The sequence below is a fragment of the Taeniopygia guttata genome, chromosome 6 (assembly GCF_048771995.1).
Source record: "Taeniopygia guttata chromosome 6, bTaeGut7.mat, whole genome shotgun sequence".
Classification (NCBI taxonomy): Eukaryota; Metazoa; Chordata; class Aves; order Passeriformes; family Estrildidae; genus Taeniopygia; species Taeniopygia guttata.
Genome location: NC_133031.1, coordinates 3,137,516 through 3,163,854, shown reverse-complemented (window position 1 = coordinate 3,163,854; position 26,339 = coordinate 3,137,516). Strand labels below are relative to the sequence as shown.

General features: G+C 52.1%; 2 protein-coding genes across 6 annotated transcripts; both read left to right on the top strand.

Moving 5' to 3' along the window:
* The first annotated feature begins 1,586 nt into the window (after nucleotides 1-1,586).
* LOC105759353 (C-type lectin domain family 2 member B) lies at nucleotides 1,587-17,392 on the top strand. Of its 5 annotated transcripts, none has more exons than XM_041717115.2 (6): nucleotides 1,587-1,698; nucleotides 2,031-2,242; nucleotides 2,621-2,719; nucleotides 2,822-3,000; nucleotides 3,201-3,301; nucleotides 4,088-4,613. In XM_041717115.2, the coding sequence occupies exons 2-6, from the start codon at nucleotides 2,185-2,187 to the stop codon at nucleotides 4,200-4,202; spliced, it is 552 nt and encodes a 183-aa protein (XP_041573049.2). In that variant the 5' UTR covers nucleotides 1,587-1,698; nucleotides 2,031-2,184; the 3' UTR covers nucleotides 4,203-4,613. The 5 variants fall into 5 exon arrangements, 4 of the variants coding, with proteins under 4 accessions (XP_041573049.2, XP_072786934.1, XP_041573054.2 ...); XM_041717120.2 differs by lacking the exons at nucleotides 1,587-1,698; nucleotides 2,031-2,242; nucleotides 2,621-2,719; ... (1 more) ...; nucleotides 3,201-3,301; nucleotides 4,088-4,613 and adding exons at nucleotides 14,027-14,179; nucleotides 14,645-14,856; nucleotides 15,259-15,357; ... (1 more) ...; nucleotides 15,839-15,939; nucleotides 16,724-17,392; XR_012056641.1 differs by lacking the exons at nucleotides 1,587-1,698; nucleotides 2,031-2,242; nucleotides 2,621-2,719; ... (1 more) ...; nucleotides 3,201-3,301; nucleotides 4,088-4,613 and adding exons at nucleotides 14,187-14,414; nucleotides 14,645-14,856; nucleotides 15,259-15,357; ... (1 more) ...; nucleotides 15,839-15,939; nucleotides 16,724-17,392.
* Nucleotides 17,393-19,698: 2,306 nt separating this feature from the next.
* LOC101233500 (killer cell lectin-like receptor subfamily B member 1C) lies at nucleotides 19,699-22,682 on the top strand. The gene is made up of 6 exons (XM_072930829.1): nucleotides 19,699-20,979; nucleotides 21,358-21,462; nucleotides 21,553-21,684; nucleotides 21,788-21,942; nucleotides 22,193-22,308; nucleotides 22,403-22,682. The coding sequence occupies exons 1-6, from the start codon at nucleotides 20,895-20,897 to the stop codon at nucleotides 22,524-22,526; spliced, it is 717 nt and encodes a 238-aa protein (XP_072786930.1). The 5' UTR covers nucleotides 19,699-20,894; the 3' UTR covers nucleotides 22,527-22,682.
* Nucleotides 22,683-26,339: the final 3,657 nt, after the last annotated feature.

Genomic DNA, 26,339 nt, shown 5'->3' with positions numbered 1-26,339 from the left:
GTGGGATAAACTATACACCTTTTTTGAAGGGTGAGACAGAACATTATTTGACCCTTGGATCTGTCTGTAGGTAGAGGGCATTGTTCAATCAAAAGGGGGGATTGCCTTCAACTAGTTATACTGTTGTTTTCTAGTTGTTTAGCAACTAAGGTTTGGCATCTCAAAGCTTGTTCTCATTTCAATCTTGCTTATAGTTTCTGTATTTCCCAAATCTTTTGCCAGGCAATCATATTTATAAGGCTTTCCTATTTCATCTTCCCCAGCAGTCAAACACACCCTGCCCCTCCTAAAGCCCTGCTGGCTGGGTCTGATGCCCTGGCCATCCTGTAAGTGCTGCCTGGTGAAATCCATATAAACTGCTCCATGACCCTCCTGGGTACTGAGGCCAGGCTGACTGCCCTGTAATTACCAGGATCCTCCTTCCCACCCTTGCTGTGAATTGTGTCACACTGGGCAGCTTCCAGCCAGCTGGAACCTCTCCAGTGAGCCAGGGCTGCTGGTAAATGATGGAGAGTGGCTTCCCAAGCTCATCTGCCAGCTCCCACATCCCCCTGGGGTGGATCCCATCTGGGCCCATGGATTTATGAACATCCATCCTCTCAGCAGTTCTCTGACTGCCTCCCCCTGGAGAACAGGGCCCATTCTGCTCCCTGACACCATCTACCAGCCCAGGTGGACACTTGTGCTGAGGACAAGCCCTCTTCCCACTAAAGGCTGAGGCAAAGAAGGCACTGAGCACCTCTGCCTTCTGGTCACCTCCAGTTACTAAGTTCCCTCCTGCATCCAAAAGAGAACAAGAACTGGTCTTACCCTTGCTTTTACCATCAATACATGTGTAAAAACATTTTTTATTATCCTTTACAAAAGTTGCCAAATTAAGTTCAAACTGAGCTTTGGTCTCCCTAATTTTTTTCCTACCTACCCTAGCAACCCCCTTAAATACTTCCTGAGAAACCTGACCCTCCTTCCAAAGCTGATACATCCTCCTTTTATTCCTAAGTTCCTTCAAAACCTTGTTGCCCATGCAGGCTGCACGTTTGCCTCATTGACTCATCTTTGGGCACACAGGGACAGGCTGTTCTTGTACCCTCAAGATCTCTGCTTTGAAGCATGCCACCTTTCCTGGACTCCTTTGGTTTTAAGGGCTGCTTCCCATGGAACTTTCTGACTAAGTCTCCTAACTAGGTCAAAGCCTGTGCTCCAGAAGTCTAATGTAAAAATTGTATTGATGTTCCTCCAGCTACCACCAAAGATCGAGAACACTGTGATATCATGATCACCAGGGCACAGGAGGCCTTCAACCAGCACATCTCCCGCCAGCCCATCTCCATTTACGAACAACAGCTAACAAAGTCCCTTCCCTGGCAGGCTCCCTGACTCGTGCTCAGGCAATGCCCTGTCCCAGCTGCGCGGAGTTTCCCCTCATTTCTCAAACTCGGTCTCGCTGCCAAAATCTCCCCCGCGCTGCAGTTCTCTAGAACTTCCATCCCGGACTCCTCCCGGCGCCGTGATTGCCGCTTCCCCCGTGGGCTGCTTGGCCAAAAGTCAGAATCACGTCCCACCCCAAACTGAGAGATCATAAATAGGGGTCGGTGCCGCCGCCGCCGCGTTCAAGTCCCTGCGGAGCGGCGGCGGCACCGGAGCCCGGCGGGGCGGCGGCGGAGCTCGGAGGCGGCTCCGGCCCCGGCGGGACCCGCGGTCGGTCGTGCCCCAGCTCGGGGCTCGCTGCGGGCGGAGGGGCCGCGCTGAGGGCCAGGGGGGTTCTGGCGAGTTCCTTGTGCCGGGTTCCGCCGTCCACAGGCAGGGAGCCAGAGCGGCTGTGCCGCCCGGAGCTGGGCTGCAGCGGCTGCAGAGCCACAGGGGCCGGGGCTGCGGGGAGCGCAGAGCTCCCGGAGGCTGCGCTTGTCTCCGCAGCTGCTGCCGCAGCTCTGGGAGCGGGGACAGCGCAGCCAGAGCCGGCACCGCCCTGCTGAGCCTCGGTGTGCCGGGGGGCCGGGACCAGCAGCGACCTCGCATCGTGTCCCTTTCAGGGTGTAAAGCTGTTCCCGAGGCGATCTCCGAGAGGCTTTGTCAGCACTCCTGATGTCTCGGGAATAAGGTGCTGTGTGCTCCAGGCAGAGAGTTGAGGGCTGTGAGCTGGAGGAGAGTGAATTCTGCTCTGTTCATGAGCTGCAGAAGGCACCAATGGAGAATAAAACAGCAATCAGCAATGTCCTGAAAAGGAACCTCAGAAGATTCCTGGGTGAGTGCAGGGCCACCCCTGTGGCCTCTAGAGAGTGGAAAGTGTCACCTCCCAAGGCCAGGGCTGGCAGGTGTGTGGCTGTTTCCCGATGTCTGGAAGAGGCCTCGTGCTCTGCTGGGCCCCAGCAGTGGCTGGAACCAAGAGCCCCAGCTGCCCCCAAGGCTGTGCAGGTCTCCTGCTGCAGCCTGTCCCCACAGCTGTGTCCCTGGCTGTCCCCACAGCCGTGTCCCTGCCTGTGCCCAGCTCTTGGCTCTCTGGCTGCCAGCTGAGTGAGGGGCACAGTGGCTGAGGGGTCCCTCCTGTGCTCCCTGGGCACGGGGTGAGCAGATTGCAGGGCCGGGTCTGGCTCTGGCAGCCAGCAGCTCTTTCCTGCTCCAGGTGAATGGTTCAGCTCCCATCCTGTGCTCATGGCGGTGCTGATTCTGCTGCTCCTGGTGCTGGTGCTGGCTTTGGGGGTGGCCTTGGCTGTGCAGTCAGGTAAGGGAGGGGCAGCAGGCTGGGCCCAGCCCCTCGGGGCAGAGCGGGGTCCCTGCTCCCTGCAGAGGGGAATCCTCAGACCTTCTCCTCTTCCCCCTCCAGCACCACAGGTTCCAGTCACACCTGCGACTGCGCAGTTGGTTCTGGGCTGTCCCCATGGCTGGGTTGGGTCCAATGGGGTCTGCTACTACTTGTCAAGGGATTCCAGGAGCTGGGAGCAGGCTCAGGAACGGTGCTCCGAGCTCGGGGCCTCCCTGGCCATTCTCAAGGATGAGGCCATGGTGAGTGAGGGGCTGTGGGCAGTGTGGGGTGGCTGAGGGGAGCCTGGGGGTGCTCCTGGGCCGGGCTGGGTGCTCGTAGGGCTGGGGGTGCAGCCCTGTGCCGGGGCCTTGCAGGGAAGGAGCCCCGGCGTGCGGGGGCAGCCCCGGGCCCGTGTCCCCCCGAGGGGCCGGGGCAGCTCCCACTCCTCTCTCCTGGGCAGGATTTGCTCTTCCGCCTCCGCGGGAATGTGGATTACTGGATCGGGCTGCGCAGACGGGGCGAGCGCCTGCACTGGGGGGACGGCAGCAGCTACAGCTCCTGGTGAGTGCCGGGGAGCCGGGCAGGGCCTGGGGGGACAGGGGCACAAGTGTTCCCCTGGTGTCTTGGCTTGAAAAGACTGGTGTTTTGCTAAGGATTGCAGGAGCCTTCTCTGAAATGGAAAATATAAACCTCCTCCCTATGAATTATTATAATTTTAAAATTTTGGGCCTCTCAGGCAAAGAAATGGGAATAGGAATTACAGTTCTTTACTAGGAAAATGAAAAATACAAATGTAGTAGTACAGACAAACAAAAAAAACTTCTGACAGGATCAGAATATGACTTGACACCCTGTGGGTCGGGGTGCTGGCAGCAGTCCCATTCCTGGCTGGCTGCAGCCCTCCTGCAGCACAAGCTCTGGTTCTGCTGCAGTAGGGATCCTGGAGAAGAGTGGAGTTTTCCTCTGAAGGTTCAGGGGTGGTGTAGATGGGCCTTGTCTTCCTTTGGGAATTCAGTGAAGAAGAAAGCTGCTCCTCTAGGAATGCAGTGGACAAAGGCTGCTGTGCTGTTCCCAGGTCAGATTATATCCAGGCAGGAGTGCTTGGCTTCTCCCTCTGAGTGGAGCATCTCCCCATGGGATGATGGAATTTTATCAGCCATACAGGGACACTCACTGGCCCGTGAACAGAAGAGATCTCGTGGAGGGGGATTGGTTGTGGAAGAGATAAAGAAAAACTACCCAATGAACAGAAGAGAACTGCCTCACCTCTAAGAGATGGGAATAGAATACCCCTATTTCCAACCTAAGATACCTGGGAACCAGCGCTGTCTCTGCTCCTCCCTGCAGGGTTCCTGTCTTTGGCAGTTCCCAGTGTGCGTACCTGGCTGAGAACAGATTCAGGAGTGAGAACTGCTCAAATGAGCGGCCGTATGTCTGCAGCAAGGCCCAAGCTGCCCTGTGACAGGGCTGCAGAAAGGACCTTGTCCACGCTGGGCAGTGCCAGCTCCAGCTGTGAGCCCAGCAGAGCGCTGTCCTTCCTCAGCTGCACCCTGTGCCTTGCACTGACTCTCAGGGTCACCTCAGTGCCTGTTCATCCCTAGTGCCAGCGCTGGCCTGGGTGTTCAGAGGAAAAGTCTCTGCAATATATCCTGCCACAGATGCTGCCTGCAGTGAGTGGATTGTCCTCATTATTTGTGAGAAACACGGCTCTCTATTAAAAATTTTTATATTTGTTTATTAAGGAATAAAAGGGATAAAATCTCACTCTGGTATGATTGGTTATTTGAACACAGTGAACTTAAATTATATTCTCTTTAGACACTATAGAGTGTCTTCCTGCCATCTTGTCTATTAAACTAAGATTTTTTTGGTCTTGTGGTTCTATTTTGTTGCATTTTTATTCCCTGATAACGAGGGCTAGTAAATTCCTCTTTTTTCTTTTTTTTTTCCTTGTCTTCTCTTTCCAAGATCTTGTCTTTCAGATAAAATGGTCCCTGAATGTGGGAAATCCCTTAATTATTTTACACCTTTTTCTGAGTTAGTTACATTAAAAAAATAATTTCAACATTTCATAGTCTCTAATATCCTATGGTCTAAGGTTGTGTATATTGCACCAGTATTTATAAAAGCTATACAGTGCGTACATAAACTGACAGGTTATACTGTATCAAAAGGAGTAATGACAAATGGTACTATATCAGCATTTTTGTGATCAGTAATAGCTTGCAAAACAAAAGTTAATACATAAATGGGAAAGCTAATAACTGCATTTGTTTTTTATAACATTATACAACAAACCTGACTGGGAAATCCAAATCGCCCTGGGCTGTTGGAAATCATCACAAACTGGCCTGAAGGTGACACTTTTGGATGGTCCTTGGAAGATGGGAGAAATGACCCTGACTTTTAAAATTTTAAAGGTTCATTAAACCTTAACAAAAAATACAAGTGACTGAATAAGGAAAAATTACAGCACTGGGGTCTCTGGGACTATCAGCCACGTGCCCATTTACAAAATGGTGCTCTGCCTTTTATACCCTCAGCCCCTCCCAAAGCTGTGTCAGTGAACCCTTCTCTGCCGTGCACTGGTGCAGACACTTCCTTACATCTCGACTGGAGCTCAGGTGCTGTCCTGTCGCCCCTCCTGGTAAGAAGCCGACCCTCCCAAAATGCCCTGGCTGCTGAGGCTGTCACAAGGAGGAGGGGAAAGGGCACTGTGGGAGGTCATATTACAGCAACAACACTATACATGTACAAAAATTCTCCTAATATACACGTCATATCTATCTCTTAATTGTGAGAGCCACCCATCACATCATTCATCTATAACAAGTCACAATTCTCCTTTCCTATGAGTCATGTGGCTCAAACAATAACTCTCATTTGAATTCTGATAACCTACTCCTCTAAAATAATGAGTCATACTAGCATCTGTTGATGTGGGCAAGGACAGTGGGAACAGAAGGAAAACATCTCAGGTTTTCTTTAGACACACTTACTTGGAGTAAATGGGATCACTGAGGTCTGGTATGGCTTTTTTACCCCCATCTGCCGTGCCCATGGGGCTGCTGCCCATAGCAGGTGTATCTCAGTGGTGAGTACAGAGGCCAAGCCAGCCTTGCCTTCTAGTCCCTGTTGTATTTAGAGGCAGCTGAGGAATGACAGAGCTCTGGTGTGGCTTTCTTGCCCCCACCTTACCATGCCTATGGGATTGCTGCCCACAGCAGGGCTATGGAACCTTCTCAGTGGGGAATACAGAGGCCAACCTGGTCTTGTCCTCTATTTCTTGTCCTACTTTACTTTTTGGTTCTTAAGGATACCTCTCCAATACCTTTTTACAGTTCTCTGTGTATTTCCCCTCAACAGATGCTTGTAATTCTCCTCTATCAAAACAGGACAATTCCATTTATAAATGATACAGTTCAAACTCCCCACCTAAAGTGTGAGTTCATCTTCAAGCTGGTGGGAGCTCGACTCCAGTTTTGGGACATCCTTGAGCTTCTCTGGTTATCTCTGACCCAGTCTGGATGCTGCAGTCTATTCTCTGGGTTCTTTCCCCAGCCTTTCATTCTGCTGGCGTGAGCTGCTCTCGCTCTGCGCTTGGCACAGCCCATTCAGTGGTGAGCAGCACCTGAAAGGGCCCTCCCCACTGAGGGCTGAGCACTGAAGGCAACGTCCACAGCACAGCCTCGTGTGTTTCATTATTTGAGAGGGTAATGGAGCCTTACAGTGGTTACCCACTGCTGCTGGCACAAGGGAACTGCCCGGCCTAGGGAGCACCACAGTCCCAGAGAGGTTTAGCACTTGGCCTAGCGCCCCGTTCTGATGGCAGCAGTTTTTGGGGAGCGTGGATTGGAACAGCAGTGGATCACAGTGACTGCAGATACCCCTGTTTATGGGGATTAAATGGGAACTGCAGCACTATTAAATTTGATGGAAATCACTGCACAAAACTTTACATCCACCTTTTGGGAAACTTATACATTGAGGCAAATTCTTCTCCTTATGAGAGCAGAGCATGCACAGAGAGCCAGGAGCTGCTCCAGCCAGCAGAGCTGGGTAGTGACACATAAAAAACTACAAGTTTATATATACATATACATATAAATAAAAATATATATTTAGGTCTGTTTTTGGAGGAGGGAAAGCAGTGGGATGCACGGAGCCGTGTATCCAGAGCCATCTGTGTCCCCGGTCCTGTCTTTCACACGATTTGGAGACAGTCTCTCGTTGCCATGAAGGTGATTTGGGAACTCATTGGAGTCTTCCGAGTCCCTTGTTCGTGTTGCCAGATAATGCAAGAGACCTCGTATTAATCGTCAGGCTAGACAGGACAGACATAGATCCGAACCAATTGGGTTAATCAAATGTTCTCTGTTTATTGCTTATAAGATGGCCGTGTATATACACTTGAATATAGTTTACAATTGTGAGCACACTCTCCTTGGCAAGCAAACATTGTTTGTCTTTGTCTTAGGGTGGTTAAAGTTTCACACTGCAGACCTATATATACTAATTCCCACCCAGAAAGCCCATTGCTCTCTGCTTCCACCTTAACATAATTGCTAACTGTGCACAGACTAATTTCCAACTGTGCCAGAGGCTTCAAAGGCCTCACTGAGGCCGTGACTGAGGCCTAGGCTGGGGTAGCTCCACCTTCACTCCAAATATAAATCGTGTCCTGTCTCTCTCAGAAATCCTGCTACAGGAAAGGTCAAAGAGACCACGCTGCATTCTTGCTTCTTGCCCCTCACCCTGCAAGGGCCAGACTGAGCACGTTTGGCTGGCCTGTCTTCCCCAGGAGCCTGAGCAGCTCCAAGGAGAGCGCTGGAAAGATGGATTGAGGCTCGCTGCTAGTGCACAGCACGCGTGGCATTTTTCACCCTCACATCACCATGGGATGCTGGGCTGGGAACTGACAACTCCTTACCCCAGTGCCTTAGGAGCTCGTGCTCTGTCAAGGGGCACCTTTGACTTCTGAACTGAGGAGGGCACGTGTGGCCTCTGCTGCTGGGGAGGGCAGCTCACAGTCCCCTGGGGATGGGGTAAGGAAAGCTCCAGGCCTCTCTGCAGGGGTGACAGTGACTTTGAAACACAGTTTTCATCAAGATTTCTTCTTGGACTGAAAGGGGGAAAGGTGTCTGTGTTAGGCATGGGAATTGGAGTAGAAAACAACTGTAATTTCTAACAAATAGTTCTCACCCATGTAAGGTCTCCTGTTTTCTAAAGAAGTTTTGGTTCAGTCAGACAAAAAATCACCTTCTGATGTACAGCTGTCAGTGCTGACCTAAGGTACACTTTTACAAGGCATAGATTCAGTTTTCTACAGCAGTGCCAGAGATTCTATGAGCATCTGGATCCCTGTGGTGTAACAAAGCCTTTGAGACCCAGCAGTCAGAGGGCAGCCACAGGCAGGAAGGCAGCTGCACCTGGTTAGCAGGAGGTTAAATGGGAACCATAAAGCAAGTTTCACTTTATAGCCAGATAACTTCACATCCTGCGGTCACCTTGGATTTCTGCTGGGTAAAACATCCTGACAGAAACCACTGCCAGTGCCATGGGAAGAGCTGGGAGCTCCTGGCCAAGAGTGGATGTGCTGTTTCTGACACTGCTAAACTATTCCATGGTTCACCTGGAGCCCAGAAACTTCTGCTAGAAACTTTGTTATAAAAATAACTGCACTCTTTTCTGGGGATCTTTTTCTTTGGGATCCTACTGACATTTCTGAGTTAGCTCCCTGGCCTCACTACATCTATTTCCAAATCCAGCTCTTAGGTAGAAGGATGCTTCCAAGGCAAAAGGATTTCTGAAGCAGGGCTGCCCTGCAGCACCTGCGTGCCTCCAGGCCATCCATCCCAAAGGAAAAGTGACTTCTGGGCCTGGCAGAGCCAAGAGATCTGTTGGCAGGAGAAATCAGGAGCAGAGAAGGTGATTCCAGCTCTGCTGTTTGCTGCTCCTCCCCATTAGACAGGAGAGGATCAGGCACATTCAATCAGCCTTTGCTTCCTCAGGGCAGGAAATCTCTGAGGAGACAAGGCCACCTCAGGGCCTTCAGATCCCACCTGACAGGAGGAAATGCTGAAACCTCACCATGCTCTGAGCCGCTCAAATGAGGAACTTTTCTTGTGGGCACCCAACAGCATTTCCCACAAAGCCCAGTTTGTGCTGAAAATTTCATTAATATTGAGGGGGAAAAATTTAAAAAAAGGAATCATAGACATCTGAGGTAAAATTGGGGTTCCATTAAAGTACAATTTCTCTTTGTTTTTAACACAGGCAGATTTTCATTTTTTAAACCCAAATCTTCTCTGACATACAAAAGAACATAAAATAGAGAAACACTTTACATCCAACTTGAAACATTTGGGTTTTTTGGGGATTCTATTCGTACGTGAAATGTGGCTGGATGGACACTACAACAGTGGATTTGGTTTGTTAATTTCAGATTTTTTTAATTTTGAGATTTTTAAATTACTGTGTTGATGAGTGTTATGGGTTTTAGTGTTGATTAATTACTAAGGTATTAATATTTTGTTGTGAGATAGGATTAGGAGAAAGGTAAAGTAGGTTTAAAACTTTTAAAGGGTATAAAGAAAATTTTATAGAAAGGAACTAATAGAAAAATGTAGCTTTGCAATTTTTTTTTAATGATAATGTAAGGAAACTAAACTTAAAATGTTTAGTCTGTTTATTTCTTTTTAAATAATTTTCTTTTGGTTTTTTAGGGAGAGAAGACTTTTTTGTCAAGGTTATAGAGACTTCTATATAAAAGGAAAGAAAACAGGTTTTTTGTGGTTTTTAATTTTATTATGAATAGTAGTTGTTTGAGGAACTTTGCCATCGTGAAGTCTTTCTCATTTTTATAAGCTTTTCTTATAGTTTGTTGATGGGTTATGTTGATCTGTAAGGTATTGTTTTAAAGATGAGTTGTTTAAAGGGAAAATTTTTATTATTTGTTTGTAAAATTATTTTCATCTCTGGGAAAAGAGGTTTTTTTTTTTGACGTATAAGATTATTTTTCTCTCTTTGTTAGTTTAAACTTTTTATGGGATTACAGTTATTTTAATATTTGTTTATTTTAGTATGGAACGTTTTGTTTAATATTATTTGAATACTTTCATTTTTTATAGTTTCATGTGTTATAGGAAAAAAGCGGCTTTTTCTTCAGAGTTTATCAGAGGATTTCAGTTTTTAAATTAAGGTATTTTCCCATTTTTCTTGGGGATTTGACTTCTTCTTTAGTGATTTTGATGGGTTTTTTTTAATATGCTTGCATCTTGTGGTGTTTTTTTTACTCGAGGGATGATTGAAGTATGGAAAAGGTTAACATTTTATTTTGGGTCTATTTGTTTCACTGAAAGCTTGTGGCAGTAAGGTTTGGCTTGTTCGCTTTGGTTCCGTGATTTGTGTCTCTGTTTCCTGTTTTTAATTCCCGCTCCAGGGTGACTCTCTCTGCACTCTCGCTGCAGGGGTTGTGCTCTCAGCCCGCTGCTGGAGGGGATTTTTTGGCACCAGCTCAGCCCCGCTCTGCTTTTGGCTCTGCAGCCTCGCCCGACCTCCTGCCCGGCAGCTGCTGGCCCGGCCCGGCCCGGGACAAGGGGTTTATCCCGGGACAAGGGGCTTATCCCAGGACAAGGGGCCCAGCCCGGGACAAGGGGCTTATCCCGGGACAAAGGGATTATCCCGGGACAAGGGGCTTATCCTGGGACAAGGGGCCCAGCCCGGGACAAGGGGCCCAGCCCGGGACAAGAAGATTATCCCGGGACAAGGGGTTTATCCCGGGACAAGGGGTTTATCCCGGGACAAGGGGCTTATCCCGGGACAAGAAGATTATCCCGGGACAAGGGGCTTATCCCGGGACAAGGGGCTTATCCCAGGGCAGAGCTGCCCGGCCCGGCCGTGCTGAGCCGGGGGCTGTGGCCAGGGTCGCCACCTCCTCGCCGACTGCAGAACCAAGATCAGTTCCTGGGGTTTTCTCCTCTTTAATTTAACACGTGTGTTTCACAGAGGCGTGTTCAGCTTCTCAGTGGTTCAACAGAAATTTTCCTCCTATTCCAAAGCACAGCTCCCAAGGCACACAAATATTGAGACTACGACTACAATCTGCAGGAATTACTGAAAATTCTCTCCGACTGGCAGTAACAGTAAACATGTCTAAAGGTTTTTCTGTATGAAGAGTAGCTACACTGAATGGTTTCAACATCAAAATCAACTGACTTCAGGTGAAGTGTTAAAGAAATGAACACTGTGTTTCAGATATTTTCTGTCACATTTCCAAGCTCAGTCACACACAGGAAACTGCCTGAGGCAGGAACAGAGCACTGTTAGTTGCTGTAGGACTGGGCTTTTTCAGGGACAGGAGGGAGGAGCAGAAGCTTAGCAAAGCTTTGCCAACTTTGTGTCCTCTCACAGAGGATAAAGTAAAAGTGACTGCAGTAATGCCGTTTTAGTACTACCCAACAGTATGGCACAAGAGCAGGTTGAAAATGAGTAATCAGAGAAAGAGACAAGAAGGAAGGTAGTGTTAAACTGGAGGAAGAAAACAAAGCACAAACCAAGCTAGCGGTTGACATTTTTGTATTATTTCCTCCTATTCTCTTTAGGGTCTTCCTGCTTGCTCTCGGTCTTAGTCTAATCACAGACTCTAGACAGAGCCTTCCTTTTTGACAAACAGGATAGACAGGCGCTTCCAACACAACTCCCCAGTTAGCGAGACAAGGAGGAAAGAAGGAAAAGAAAGAAAAGAAAGAAAGAAAAAAAAGAAAGTGAAAGACAACTGCTCATTTTGAAAATTTAAAAGGGTTATTTAAACCTTAACAAAAATGCAACAAAAGGACTAGATAACGAAAAAATTGCAGTGCTGGGAACCGCCCTCGTGGAAACCACGTGGCCAGCTCCTCTTCAAGATGGATGCTCGGTCTTTTACATCCCTGGTGGGGCATCAGCCAACCCTGGTCCCTCCCAAAGTCTGTCAGGCAGCTCTTCTTTGCCGTTTATCGGTGGAGATTGCTTTCTTGTAGCTGGATTGGAGGTCAGGTGTTGCCATGCCCCCCCAGCACCAAGCTTTTCCATTCCCAGCTGCCCCATGCCAGGGGCACTTGTGCCCTTCTTTCTACCTGTGCTAGACACCCCAGGCTGTCTGATGGCAACAATACACAGGGGGAAAGGGAGCTATGGGGAGAACAGAGGACAGCTAAACTACAAAACCACAACTATACATCAATAAAGCTTCTCTTAATATTCACACAATAGTCATCCCTTAATTGCGAGAGCAAATCATCTCATTATCCATCTATAACAAGAGAGAGGGGAAAAATAAAAAAGGGAGAAAGAAGGAAGAAGTTTTGCCTTCTTGGCAAGCAAAAGCAAAGACCAGCTTGCGCCCTTGGCACAGCAGCCCAAGCAGCTGCCGAGCTGCCTGCGTGCTCCGCCGGCCCTGCGGCTCCAGGCCGGCGGCACAGCAGAGAATTCTCCGCAGCCCGGCGCTCCCGGGCCAGCCCTGCGGGCACCGCCGCTCCTGGCACCTTCCAGCGGGGATGTCCCTCCCAACAGCTCAGGTCTCGCCTCTTCAGGAGCAGACCACGCAGTGCCCCCAGTGCTTTGCCACTGGGAGCACTGGAAGAGATCCTGGAACACTGGGAGGGAACCGGGAGCACAGGGAATGCCAGGAGGGAGCTGGGAGGGAGAGTGGCAGCAGCGGCAGTGAACAAGAAGGAGCACTGGGAGGGATGTCAGGAGCTCTGGGAAGGAACAGCGCTCCCAGTTCCTGCCCAGTGCTCTCAGCATCCCTCCCGCTGCTTGCCAGGAATGGGACACGGGCAGGGAACTGGGAGGGAACTCCTCAGCACTCTGCAAGGTGCAGCAGCCCCAGGTGTGACCAGGGAGGAGGGGAAGTGCCCCCAGTGCCTCCCCAGTGCCCCCAAATAAGGGGGGTTATGAGCAGAAAAGCGATTTAAATTGAGGGGGAAAAGCTTTTCTGTAATTTTGTTTCAACTGGAGAGAATCTCCATGCACCTATGATTTGAAGGGTCTCAGTTGAAAGAAAACACACCTTTTTCGTTATTTTGGGTGGCTCCCTAGGCAGGCAATCAACATTTCCCATGTTTTTTATGTTTAAATGGAAGGAGAAAACCTTTACGGTGCAGTTTGAATTGAGGGAAAGCGCTGCAGTTTCATCATCTTCAGGTTCCAATTGAAGGCAAACACGGCTGTCCCTGGTCTTAAAGGGCTTCCTTTAAGAGGAAACCTCTTTATGTGCCATTGTAAGAGTTCCATCGAGGGGGACCCTCCATTTGAAGGGACCTTCAGAGATGAGAAAGAAGTCCAAAAGCCCCTGAATGGTCTTTGTTGAGGGGAATTGGACAGGGAAGCTGCATTTCTCCTCATTTTAGGAGGCTAAATTGAGGAAAATCCCCCTTGATTTGTCACTTTTTATTGCAGATTTAATGGAGGGGACACTCTCCTTAGGCATCATTGAGGGCTGTAAATCAAGAGGGAACCTCCGTTCTCCGTTTGACTCGAGGCTTTGAACTGGCCACGAGAGGTAGTTTGCCCTTGGCTTTTAATTCATTTAGAAACTGAAACAGGTCGGTAGCGCTGGGCTGGCGCTGCCGGGCCGGACTCAGCCCATCCCTCGGCGCTGCAAACGCCGCCAGCACCGAGCGATGCCGCCGGACGCCCGGCACTGCCGGGGCCGCGCCGCCGCAGCCGGCGGGGCTGGAAGCTCCATGGAGCAGCTCAGCGCCTGCTCCGCCCTCCGAGCCCGGCCCGGAGCGTGGGCTGGGGACACATCCCCATGGTGGGGCAGAGCCGCTGCTCGGGGCCCGGGGGATCCTTTATCCCCCTGGGGCAGCTGCGAGAGGCCGAGGGCAAAGTGCTGCTGCCGAGGCTGGAACCCCTGCTGCTCCAGCTCTCGTGCTCCTGCCGTGATGTGTTCAATAATAAATTCCAATAATTCCCCCAGCCGTGTCTCTTATTGCGGTGACCGGTGAGTGATCTCTCCCCGGCCTTTTCCCGACCCTCGAGCCTTCCCTGCTGTGTTCTGTGCCTGCCCAGGGGCAGGAGGAGAGAAACAGAGTGGCTTTGCACGTACCGGCACCCGGCCAGCCGCAGCCCTGCCCAGGAAATTCCTGCATTTGTCCAGTGTTTTGAGACACAAAAAAAAATTGCTCCATCGGCGAGCAGTTCTCGCTATTACCCGATTTACGAGAAGCGATTAAAACACGGGTCGTGACCTCCCCCGCGCCTCACGCCCCCGACTGCTTTCCCCACTCTGATTGGTCAAAACGCTCAAAGCCCCGCCCACACCGCTTCGGCTACAAATGGCGGCGGCGGGGCCACGGCCCCGGTGTGAGAGCGGAGCGGAGCTCGGTCAGGGAGCAGCGGGTTCGTGTCACTGCGGAGCGGCGGCGGCGGAGCTCGGAGGCGGCTCCGGCCCAGGTGGGACCCGCGGTCGGTCGTGCCCCAGCTCGGGGCTCGCTGCGGGCTGGGGCCGCTGCTCGGGCGGGAGGTGTCCGTGCCCGGCTCGGGGCTGCCGCGGGATGAAGCTGAACGTGCCTCAGAGCCCGAAGCGCTGCGGGCGCCGAGCGGGGGCAGAAAGCGCCGCACGCTGCCCGCTCCGGGCCGAGGCTTCTCGGCGCTGCCCTCTGTGCCAGGAGCCGCTTCACGGTCACAGGTAGGTAGCCAGAGCGGCTGTGCCGCCCGGAGCTGGGCTGCAGCGGCTGCAGAGCCACAGGGGCCGGGGCTGCGGGGAGCGCAGAGCTCCCGGAGGCTGCGCTTGTCTCCGCAGCTGCTGCCGCAGCTCTGGGAGCGGGGACAGCGCAGCCAGAGCCGGCACCGCCCTGCTGAGCCTCGGTGTGCCGCGGGGCCGGGACCAGCAGTGACCTCGCATCGTGTCCCTTTCAGGGTGTAAAGCTGTTCCCGAGGCGATCTCCGAGAGGCTTTGTCAGCACTCCTGATGTCTCGGGAATAAGGTGCTGTGTGCTCCAGGCAGAGAGTTGAGGGCTGTGAGCTGGAGGAGAGTGAATTCTGCTCTGTTCATGAGCTGCAGAAGGCACCAATGGGGAATGGAACAGCAATTGGCAATGTACTGAAAAGGAACCTCAGAACATTCCTGGGTGAGTGCAGGGCCACCCCTGTGGCCTTTACGGAGGGGACAGTGTCACCTCCCAGGGCCAGGGCTGGCAGGTGTGTGGCTGTTTCCCGATGTCTGGAAGAGGCCTCGTGCTCTGCTGGGCCCCAGCAGTGTCTGGAACCAAGAGCCCCAGCTGCCCCCAAGGCTGTGCAGGTCTCCTGCTGCAGCCTGTCCCCACAGCTGTGTCCCTGGCTGTCCCCACAGCTGTGTCCCTGGCTGTCCCCACAGCTGTGTCCCTGCCTGTGCCCAGCTCTTGGCTCTCTGGCTGCCAGCTGAGTGAGGGGCACAGTGGCTGAGGGGTCCCTCCTGTGCTCCCTGGGCACGGGGTGAGCAGATTGCAGGGCCGGGTCTGGCTCTGGCAGCCAGCAGCTCTTTCCTGCTCCAGGTGAATGGTTCAGCTCCCGTCCCGTGCTCACGGCGGTGCTGATTCTGCTGCTCCTGGTGCTGGTGCTGGCTTTGGGGGTGGCCTTGGCTGTGCAGTCAGGTAAGGGAGGGGCAGCAGGCTGGGCCCAGCCCCTCGGGGCAGAGCGGGGTCCCTGCTCCCTGCAGAGGGGAATCCTCAGACCTTCTCCTCTTCCCCCTCCAGCACCACAGGTTCCAGTCACACCTGCGACTGCGCAGTTGGTTCTGGGCTGTCCCCATGGCTGGGTTGGGTCCAATGGGGTCTGCTACTACTTGTCAAGGGATTCCAGGAGCTGGGAGCAGGCTCAGGAACGGTGCTCCGAGCTCGGGGCCTCCCTGGCCATTCTCAAGGATGAGGCCATGGTGAGTGAGGGGCTGCGGGCGGTGTGGGGTGGCTGAGGGGAGCCTGGGGGTGCTCCTGGGCCGGGCTGGGTGCTCGTAGGGCTGGGGGTGCAGCCCTGTGCCGGGGCCTTGCAGGGAAGGAGCCCCGGCGTGCGGGGGCAGCCCCGGGCCCGTGTCCCCCCGAGGGGCCGGGGCAGCTCCCACTCCTCTCTCCTGGGCAGGATTTGCTCTTCCGCCTCCGCGGGAACGTGGATTACTGGATCGGGCTGTGCAGACGGGGCGAGCGCCTGTACTGGGGGGACGGCAGCAGCTACAGCTCCAGGTGAGTGCCGGGGAGCCGGGCAGGGCCTGGGGGGACAGGGGCACAAGTGTTCCCCTGGTGTCTTGGCTTGAAAAGACTGGTGTTTTGCTAAGGAATGCAGGAGCCTTCTCTGAAATGGAAAATATAAACCTCCTCCCTATGAATTATTATAATTTTTAAATTTTGGGCCTCTCAGGCAAAGATATGGGAATAGGAATTACAGTTCTTTACTAGGAAAATGAAAAATACAAATGTAGTAGTACAGACAAACAAAAAAACTTCTGACAGGATCAGAATACGACTTGACACCCTGTGGGTCGGGGTGCTGGCAGCAGTCCCATTCCTGGCTGGCTGCAGCCCTCCTGTAGCACAAGCTCTGGTTCTGCTGCAGTAGGGATCCTGGAGAAGAGTGGAGTTTTCCTCTGAAGGTTCAGGGGTGGTGTAGATGGGCCTTGGCTTCCTTTGGGAATTCAGTGAAGAAGAAAGCTGCTCCTCTGGGAATGCAGTGGACAAAGGCTGCTGTGCTGTTCCCAGGTCAGATTGTATCCAGGCAGGAGTGCTTGGCTTCTCCCTCTGAGTGGAGCAACTCCCCATGGGATGATGGAATTTTATCAGCCATACAGGGACACTCACTTCCCGTGAACAGAAGAGATCTCCTGGAGGGGGATTGGTTGTGGAAGAGATAAAGAAAAACTACCCAATGAACAGAAGAGAACTGCCTCACCTCTAAGAGATGGGAATAGAATACCCCTATTTCCAACCTAAGATACCTGGGAACCAGCGCTGTCTCTGCTCCTCCCTGCAGGGTTCCTGTCTTTGGCAGTTCCCAGTGTGCATACCTGGCTGAGAACAGATTCAGGAGTGAGAACTGCTCAAACGAGCGGCCGTATGTCTGCAGCAAGGCCCAGGCTGCCCTGTGACAGGGCTGCAGAAAGGACCTTGTCCACGCTGGGCAGTGGCAGCTCCAGCTGTGAGCCCAGCACAGCGCTGTCCTTCCTCAGCTGCACCCTGTGCCTTGCACTGACTCTCAGGGTCACCTCAGTGCCTGTTCATCCCCAGTGCCAGCGCTGGCCTGGGTGCTCAGGGGAAAAGTCTCTGCAATATATCCTGCCACAGATGCTGCCTGCAGTGAGTGGATTGCCCTCATTGAAACATGGCTGACTCTTTAAAATTTTTATAGAAGTTTGTTAAGGGGCAAATTCCTGTGCTGAGGTGCTTGGCTATTTGCATATGGTTTACTTAAACTATGTTCTTATTGTACTGTTATGTTATAGGCCTATATGCATATTCATGCGTTTGTACATACTCAAACATTGTTTGAGTTTAGATGTTCTTTTGCTTGGTTTTAACCTTTGACTTGTCTTCACGCTTTCTTGTATATTAAACTAATATAATTTTTTCTTGTGATTCTATCTTGTTGTATTTTCACTCTCTGATAGCAAGGATCAATAAATTCTTTTTTTGGATGCCCTGATTTCTGTTTCCATTTTCTTGTCTTTCAGATAAGATAGTCCTTGAATGTGGGAAATCAATGATTTTACACCATTTTCTGAGTTAGTTACATGATAAAATAATTTCAACACTTCACAGTCTCTATTATGCTATGGTCTAAAATTATATTACAATGCTATTTATTAATAAGCTATATGGTGCATATATTATACTATATCAAAAGTAGTAATTACAAATTGTACTATATCAGCATTTTTGTGATCAGTAATAGCTTGCGAGACAAAAGTTAATAGATAGATGCGAAAGCCAATAACTGCATTTGTTATTTATAACATTACACAACAAGCTCAACTGGGAAATCCAAATCGCCCTGGGCTCTTGGAAATCATCACAAACTGGCCCGCAGGTGAGACTTTTGCACTGTCCTTTGAAGATGTGAGAAATGACCCTCAATTTCAAAATTTTACAGGTTTGTTAAATATTGGATGCTCCAGTATAGAGAACAGGACTTGCCCTGGCTTGTCTGGCCCCTGCTGCTGCATCAGTGGCGGCAGCTGTGGTGTTTCACCCCAGAGACACTTTTGGCTAGCTGGATGTCACAGCTGGGCACATGGAGACACGTCCAGGCAAGCTGGAGCTCAGGTGGCAGCGGGATGGAGCTTCCCTCGCAGAGGGTCGCTCCTCAGGTTTCCCTCCACTGGAGAAGCTTTAAGGCTATGGTGAAGGAAAGGAGTTGGTTGTGATGGAGACTTTAATCCAGAGTTTTCATTCTGGCCCGCAGGCCTCTGAATGCAGCAGCAGCTCCAAACAGAACTCCAAATGCAGTCACTGCTCCATCCATCAGAACTTTTTGGACCGTGTGGCTGCTCGCCTTTTTCCTCGAGGAGGGAAGGGATAGGGAGCCACCAACCAGCTATGGGAGAGGAGGTCTCAGGGGACAAAGGACACCTGGATGCCCAATGCCCCCCGGGGGTGGCAGGCATCTTCTGAACCTGCCCAATCCCTGACACACTTCTGGAATGGCAGGAGTGACAGACACTGCTGGCAGGAGTCAGGGTGGGGAAAGTAGGAGTGACTGACACACCTGGGGGGACACCTTCAGGGGAGGAACCAGGGGTCCTGGGGTAATCCATGAAATCACACTGCAACAGTTAAACCTTAACAAAAAAATACAACAATGGACTGAATAAGGATAAATTACAGCACTGGGGTCTCTGGGACTATCAGCCACGTACCCATTCACAAAATGGGTGCTCTGCCTTTTTATACCCTCAGCCCCTCCCAAAGCTGTGTCAGTGAACCCTTCTCTGCCGTGCACTGGTGCAGATCACTTCCTTACATCTCGACTGGAGCTCAGGTGCTGTCCTGTCGCCCCTCCTGGTTATAACCCAGCCCTCCCCAAATGCCCTGGCAGTTTGTCAGGCCATGGTCCCTGGTCCCTGACCGGGAATGTAAGTGCTGGGATGAAGATCTCACCTCTTGGGCATCCAGACCTGGTCGAGTCCCTGCAGCTAAACCAGCCCAAAGTCTCTCTTACCTTCTGCTGCTCTCAGGAGGGAAAAGCAAAGCAGACAAAAGCATCCCCAGACCGCCTGCGGATCCATGGTGGGCTCCGGGAGGCAGGGCAGGGAGGGGGTGGGAGAGAGGCAAGATCAGCAGTGTCCGGGGATGGGGCCCGACCGGCTCCCTGTCCCCGCCTTACCCAAGGAAAGGCAAATAATTAAACCTCTGTGCCAACCCCCAGCAGCCGCGGGGCCTTTGGAAATCAGCTGAGGTTTGCCCAAGGCCGGCGGCAGGGGAGGGAAGCTGGAAGAAAAAAAAAAGAGCTGCCAGAAGCATTGAGGGGTGGAGGAGCTGCCCCTTTGTCCTGACACGGGAGGGGGATGCTCAGAAAGCTGCTCTGTCCTTTGGTGATCGCTCTCTTCCCATCACGGGAGAAAAGGCAGTTCCTTTCAAAAGAAAAGACCCAGAAGGGGGAAGGGGGGAAACAGCTTTTCCATCCTTTTAGCTGGAGAATGGGATTTGCAGCCTGGAGCCTCAAGTTACTTAAAGGGCCAGGCTGGAGGGGACGGGGAGCACTGCTACCCCAGAAACAAACGGGAAAGGGCTTAGGAAATCCATCTCTAAATCCCTTGGCACACTAACCATACAGTATTTTTAAAAATGCCTGAAGTTTCTGATTGCTGAGTTTAATTGTTTTCTACAGACGCCAAAGTAAGGGGTGGTGATGCAGCTCAGGGTCCTGGGAAAGCTTTTGCTAAAAAGAATGGGGGGGTAGAAAAGGGAGGCACTTCATGTGTCCTTCTGGAAGTGATCTGCATATTGCAGTGGGATCTTACAATAGCACATAAAGAGAGGGGGAAGCCCTTTAAGACCAGGAACAGCGGTGTTTGCCCTCAATATTAACCTTGAGATTTTGAAAATAAGGCTCTCTCTCTCAATTCAAATCCATAGATCAGCATGACAAAGGTATTCTCCTTCAATTTGAACATGAAAATAATGGGAAACGGTGATTCCCAGTCAACTGAAACACTCAAAATCATGAAGAAGGTGTGCTTTCCTTCAATTGAAACCCTTCAAATTGTCGGCTAATGGGGATCCTCCACAATTCAAACCCAGGCAATTACGGAAAAGGTGTTGTTTCCTTTAATTTAATCCTTTTTTCTCCTCATAACCCCCCTTTTTGGGCGCCACTGGGGCAGAACTGGGGGCACTTCTCTCTCCTCAGTGGTCACACCTGGGGCTGCTTCATGTTAGAGGGTGAGGGGAAGCTCCGTTTAGTGCCGGGAAGGAGCAGGAAAAGCTCTAGCAGGAGTGAATCCCGTTGGGAAGACGGGGCTTGGGCCGGCTGCGTGTCCCATCTCTGGCCCCGACCTCCAGAAGGCAGCGAGGAGGCACCAGGGAGCTGGAGGAGCCCCGAGTGAGGAACCAGGTGGGAATGAAATGAAACAGAACAGGATAAGGATAAGGAAAGGATAAGGCGCTGAAAGAGCGGCACGGGAGAGGCTGGGAGGTGTGAAGGGAATAAAACACAGAGGATGGTGTAAAATGGCATAAAAGCACTGCACCAGCAGTGGCCGGTCATCGCTCGGTGCTGGCGGCGTTTGCAGAGCCGAGGGATGGATGGGCTGAGTCCGGCCCGGCTGCGCCTTTCGGGAGCAGCACCTTGGTATTTTATTCCCACAATTTTCCGGCGATAAGGAAGGATGTTTCTCTCGCAGTAGCTCGTGCTGCATCTCCCTCTCCTTTCCCCCGTGGGCAGCAGCCCTGTATGCCGGTTTTCCTTTATCTTGAGACAAACCCCCAGTGTCCCCAGCCCTCGGTCCCTCCCCGGGCCGGGTGTCCCCAGTCGCTGTCGGGCTGTGGCGGGGGCAGGAAGCTCCGGCCCCGCCGCCAGCTCGCACCACACCGGGCCAGGGCCAGCGGGCAGAGATGCTTTGGCTTCCTGTCCCCTCCCCCGTGTCCCCAACCCGCTGCCACCACCCCCGTGTCCTCAGCCTGTGTCCCCCCGGCTCTGGCGACACATGGAGGACGAAAACGGCTACGTGATCTTAGACCGAGGGTACAAGCGGGGCTCTGCGGGGAGGTCTTCACCCCGGCAGGGTGCAGGTATTGGGGTCGTGTCTGCTGGTCCCCTCCCGATCTTTGGGGGAGAGGAACTGGAGAGGGGTGGGTGCAGGCTGAAGTCACCCAGGAGTCGCCAAGAGCTGCCCAGGGTGGGGAAACTGAGGCATGGCTCAAGGGAGGCAGGTCTGGAGGGGTTTTCTTGATGCTGTTGTTGTCTGCTGTCCCATCTCCCCAAGCCGTGACCCCAAAAGATGGACCAGAGGGGGTTTTTGGGGTCACCCAACTCCTCGTGCGGGGGTGGGGTCGGGTCTCATTGAGTTGCTTTGCCCCAGGACTCCCTGCCTTGGGCTCTGGGGATTTGGGAATGCGACAGGTGCTCCCGAGCCTGCTCTTTTTTCCATATTCCTTTCCTGGCGGCAGGGTATGGCTTTCAAGGATCCCAGAGGGTCCCCGCAGCATCCCCCTGCTGTTCCCACCGTCTCAAGGCCCTGACGGCTGCCCTGGCGGTGTCCCTCATGCTCTGCCGTGAGTTTGCGGGGTGGCAGAGGGCTCCGGGCACCCCTTCCCACCCCACTCCCGATTTCCCTGACCGGGCTGGGCACCCCCCTCTCGCAGTCTCCTGGTGGGTGGCACAGCAGTGCCAGCCCAAGGGGACCACAGGTTACGGGAACGCCTCGCTGGGAATTGCCCATTCGGACTGGGATGCCATCTTCAGGGAGATGCGGAGGATCCTGTGCCCGCCCCGAGGTAACGCACCCCTCGGGGGGCTGCTTAGAGCCTCCCCCCAATAAAGGGAGGCCGGAGATTCCCTCCGGCCCCGCAGCGCTGCCTCAGCCCCGTGTGCCCACAGAGAGCGAGGGATGCCGGCTGTGCGCCGTGGGCTGGGTGCTGATCGGGGCCAAGTGCTACTGGATTTCCGATGGGATGAACCCCTGGAACAAGAGCCGGGAGGACTGCAGGGACCGGGGCTCCGCTCTGCTGGTGCCCTGGGATCAGGATGAGCTGGTGAAGGAAATGGTGGCGCTGGGGATGTGGGATGCAGCTGCACCCGCAGGGCTGGTGCTGCCAGAGGGGTTGGATGCACCCATGGAAGGCTTCCCAAAATCCTGTGTTCAGTCCCCCCGCTGTGTCCAAGCTCCCCCAGGTGCCTGTGGCAGAGTGTGGGGGACACGGGTGGGGCTCATTGCCGGGATGAGGACAGAGGCAGTTTTGGGGTGACCAAAACAGCGTCATCACTTCTCCTTTCCCGGGCCAGGAATTCCTGAATGAAAGCCTGCAGAAACCCACACGGCACTTCTGGATCGGCCTCTCAGTGCCTGTGGCTGGGATGGGCTGGACCTGGGAGAACGGCTCCGACCTCGACCAGGACCGGTGAGCGCCCAGGGGAGCGCTGGGGGTCAGGAGGGCACCCCATTGTCCCCCAGGGACCCCCGGGGTGACACGGGCTCCTTCCTGTCACCCGCAGGTTCCAACTGGACTTTGGGAATCACCCTGGAACCTGTGGAACGCTCAAGGGGAATGCGATCAGCCCTCAGACCTGTGACACGAGGCTGCAGTGGATCTGCCACAAAGAATCTGTCCAGATCTGAGCCTCCATTGCACCCCAAAACCAGCGTTAATGCAGGAAAAATCCCAATTTGCAGCTCCGCCGGGGATGGGCAGAGCCACAGCCCGTGAAAATCTCCCCAAGATGGGCAATGTAGGAGAGAAATCAACATAAAAAAACGAATAAAACCTAAAAATCACTTGGGGAAGTGCACTTTTGAGGTGAACATTGGGAAGAGGGAGGGCGAAACGTGGCATTTTAAGGGGTGTTCTGGTGCCGGGATGATCCAAGATTCAGCTGGAGGAGCAGAACTTGAGACTGATGGTCCACAGTGTCCCTGTCGATGTCCCCTGTGCTCCCCCCACGTCTCCCTGTGTCACTCTCGTGTCCCCCATGTCGGGGGCAGTCTAGAGATCCTCCAGGAGTCCAAGGCCAGCCACAGCTGCCGGTCCTGGCAGGTTTTGTCTGGGAGGCTATTCCCAATTTTAGGAGGCATTATCCCCGCTTCTGCACCCGCAGCTTCTGAGCCCATGGCCTGTGCAGAGGATCAAGGCATCTCAAAGACTACCAAATAGGGATTAATTAGCTTAATAAACAGCTCCTAATTAGTGGGTAGGAGAAGTGAGGCCCCAGGGCTTCTCTCTGAGGTGATGCCACTCCACGAACCGGGCTGGGAAAGCCGGGCTGTGAGCTCTGCAAAACGGCGCGTCCATTTTCAAATACATCTGGAAATCCATCAATAGAACCATCCCATGGATCAATTCCCGGCAATTTATTGACTCTCATCTTTCAGAGATCAGGACGAACATTCTGATTTTTTATTTTTTCCATTTTAGTGGGCTGAGGGTTTTTTTTTCTCCCACTCGCAGTAGCTCCCTGTCCTTTCCCCCGTGGGCAGCAGCCCTGTATGATGGTTTCCTTCATCTGGAGAGGAAACCAGATCAGAGAAAATAAAAAACCCCCAGTGTCCCCAGCCCTCGGTCCCTCGAGTGTCCCCAGTCGCTGTCGGGCTGTGGTGGGGGCAGGAAGCTCAGCACTGGGCCAGCACCAGTGGGCAGAGATGCTTTGGCTTCCTGTCCCCTCCCCCGTGTCCCCAACCCGCTGCCACCACCCTCGTGTCCCCAGCCCGTGTCCCCCCGGCTCTGGTGATACGTGGAAGATGAAAATGTGATCTTAGAGCCAGTGGGCAAGCGGGGCTCTGCGGGTATTGGGGTCGTGTCCTCCGGGCCCCGCCGATCTTTGGTGGCCCGAGAGTGGGTGGGGGTCGCAAAAGGAAGAGTCCGGCGGTGTCACTGGGGGGGTTGAGGGTCCCAGAAGGATTTGGAGGGGCATGGGGACGTGGCTGCGGGCAGGAAGCCGGGAGTACAACCCGGGGACGGAGCACAGGGTGCGGATCCACGGAGGAAGAGGGAAGCCGTGATGCCTTCAGTTTTAGCTTTCCTATTTTCCAGATTCTGTACTTCATTAGTGTTATAAATGAAAATTTGTCCAGCCAAATTAATATGAAAAAATAAAATGTTTATTTGCAATCAAATTCTATCTATCCAGCCACAAGGAAAGAACAGGGCCGAGCCCGGGGTCGGCCCTGGGTGTGCAACAAGGAGTCAGCCTCAGCAGAGGTTTTCCTCCATGCCCACACACCTCCATCCTGGTACAAGTGGTTTTTATAGGGAAAATTCCGCCTGAGACCAAGATTTCAGCAGTCAGTCTTTTCTTCTATTCAGAGTCCATATGTTAATAAGATTTTCTTTTTGGCGATGAGGAAGAACCATTCAGTGTCCGGAGTTTGTTGATTCACATGTGTCTGCCTGAGGATTTCCACGATATCCATCTCGGGTTGTTCACACAAACTATCAGCACCTGGGGTTTCTGTATCTCCCCAGACATGGCCCATCTCCTGGCCAGCTGTACCTTCTTACTTGTAAATCAGTTTCCAAAATACACCCAGTCTCACCTGCAAGGGTGGGGGGGAATCCTAATACAAGCATGTATACTCTAACAAATATTCAATATCACATATATCATATTAGAAATGGCACAAATTATATCTACTACACATAACAATTAGTATTTAATTCTGAACTTCATCTAAAGTGTTGGCAAGTTCTCATAGTTCAGTCAGAGAAAACAATCCTTTTCCAGCCCGAGAACTAAGGACACCAGTGCAGCTTCAGGCCCAAAAAGTGTAAAACAACAGCAAATTAAGGAGAGCAATCTGGGAGAATGGGACTGCATCACCTGGAGCTGGAATTGGACAATTAACCTCAATGTGGAAATGGACCAAAACTTATAAAAGTCTGAAAACTCGTGACACACTGTCCATCTTGGGTGTGGCCACGGGCAGGCTCTTGTACTGCTCAAGGTGTATCCTTTGAGGACTCTTAATAAATCTCTGCTTTATTCCTTTAACACTGTCAGGCCTCTGTTCTAGGCAGCCTCTCAAGCCATCAGTCGCTGGTTGTTGTTTATTATTATTATTATTATTATTATTATTATTATTATTAATAATAATAATAATAATAATAATAACAACAATAATAATAACAACAACACCCCCTCTCCATCTCAAAGTCACCTCCCTCCATCCCAAGTCACCCTCTCCAGCTCACAGCCCCCCTACCTGTGCACTCCCAGACAGTCCCAGGGGGTCCTGTGGCACTCTCTGGGTGGGTTCCATGGGGGGTCCTCAGGGTGGATCCTGGAAGATCCCCATGGGACACTCTCTAGGACCCCCCAGGAAATTCCACGACCCCGCCTTGGACCTCTCAGGACCTCTGCAACCCCTGGGACTCCCATGGTACCAACTCTCCAGACCCCTCCAGGACATCCTGGGACACCTTAGGACCTTCCAAGACCCTCCCAGGAAGCCCAAGAACATGGAAGGATTGCTCCCAGACAAAAAGAGGGACAGTTCTGGCTGGCCTTGGCCTCCCAAGGCCACCTCAGGCTGCCCCAAAGGCATTTTGAGTGACAACCTTTCCCACCCTCTGGACAAGAGCCATCCTTCACAGACAGGCACCCCCAGCTGAAAGTGGGATTTGGCTGAGGAGGAAGAACTACAGAAAGTAGTTATAATTCCCCCTTCCATTTCTTTGTGGAAAGAGGAAAAAGCCCTCCTTTATTTTAAACTTGACTGCTTTCAGACTCGACTTTTGCACCAGGACATGAACTGATTTGTCCTCCTGCATTGGTCTCTGTGGTAGTTTTTCTCTCATAGATATGTAACCAATGCACAGGGTCATGCTAACCCTCCACAGGATCTTGGAGCACTGCAAAACCGTGAATCGTTTGGATTTTTCTCTCTCCAGCTCCCTTGCAAGTCGTCCTTTAAAGGATGTGTGAGAGTTTTAGCACGGGCAGTGTTAGCCAGGTGGTGCTTGGCCTCTCCTGGGAAAGGCAACTCCCTTCTCTGGGACAGCAGTCACATTGGCACAGTCTCAACATCAATCCTGCCACCTGTGGGGAGAACCCAGCTACTCTGATATTTTAAAAAATCATCTGAATATTGGGAAAACCAATTCCTACCTGGGCTGTATGATAGACCAAAGAAAAAATGGAAATGTGTTCAGGACCAACCTACACCAATTTGCTTTTGTGTCCTCTCTCTCCCCTCACTCAAATGGCTCCTCTCCCTCCCTGATGTGGCTTTTCCTCTCCACCCAGGTATTCATAGCAAGATATTCCCTTCTACCTGTGCTTTTAGCCATAATAAACATAAAAAGCTCTTTGTTTCCTGGCATTACGTGAAGGTGTGTGTGAAAGTTAGCAGTGATGCGCCCAAAGAGACACTTTTCAGGGCTGGAGGAACAAACAAGATTTCCTCTCAGCCTCTCCAGAGCAAGTTGCTACTTAGAAT

Bases quoted from the DNA above. Each gene is read 5' to 3' on its own strand.
- LOC105759353 (XM_072930831.1), top strand. From the start codon at position 14,062: ATGGCGGCGGCGGGGCCACGGCCCCGGTGTGAGAGCGGAGCGGAGCTC. The intron at 15,358-15,459 runs GTAAGGGAGGGG...TTCCCCCTCCAG, and splicing joins GGCCTTGGCTGTGCAGTCAG to CACCACAGGTTCCAGTCACA. The intron at 15,940-16,723 runs GTGAGTGCCGGG...TCCTCCCTGCAG, and splicing joins GGCAGCAGCTACAGCTCCAG to GGTTCCTGTCTTTGGCAGTT.
- LOC101233500 (XM_072930829.1), top strand. From the start codon at position 20,895: ATGGAGGACGAAAACGGCTACGTGATCTTAGACCGAGGGTACAAGCGG. The intron at 21,685-21,787 runs GTAACGCACCCC...GTGTGCCCACAG, and splicing joins GATCCTGTGCCCGCCCCGAG to AGAGCGAGGGATGCCGGCTG. The intron at 22,309-22,402 runs GTGAGCGCCCAG...TGTCACCCGCAG, and splicing joins TCCGACCTCGACCAGGACCG to GTTCCAACTGGACTTTGGGA.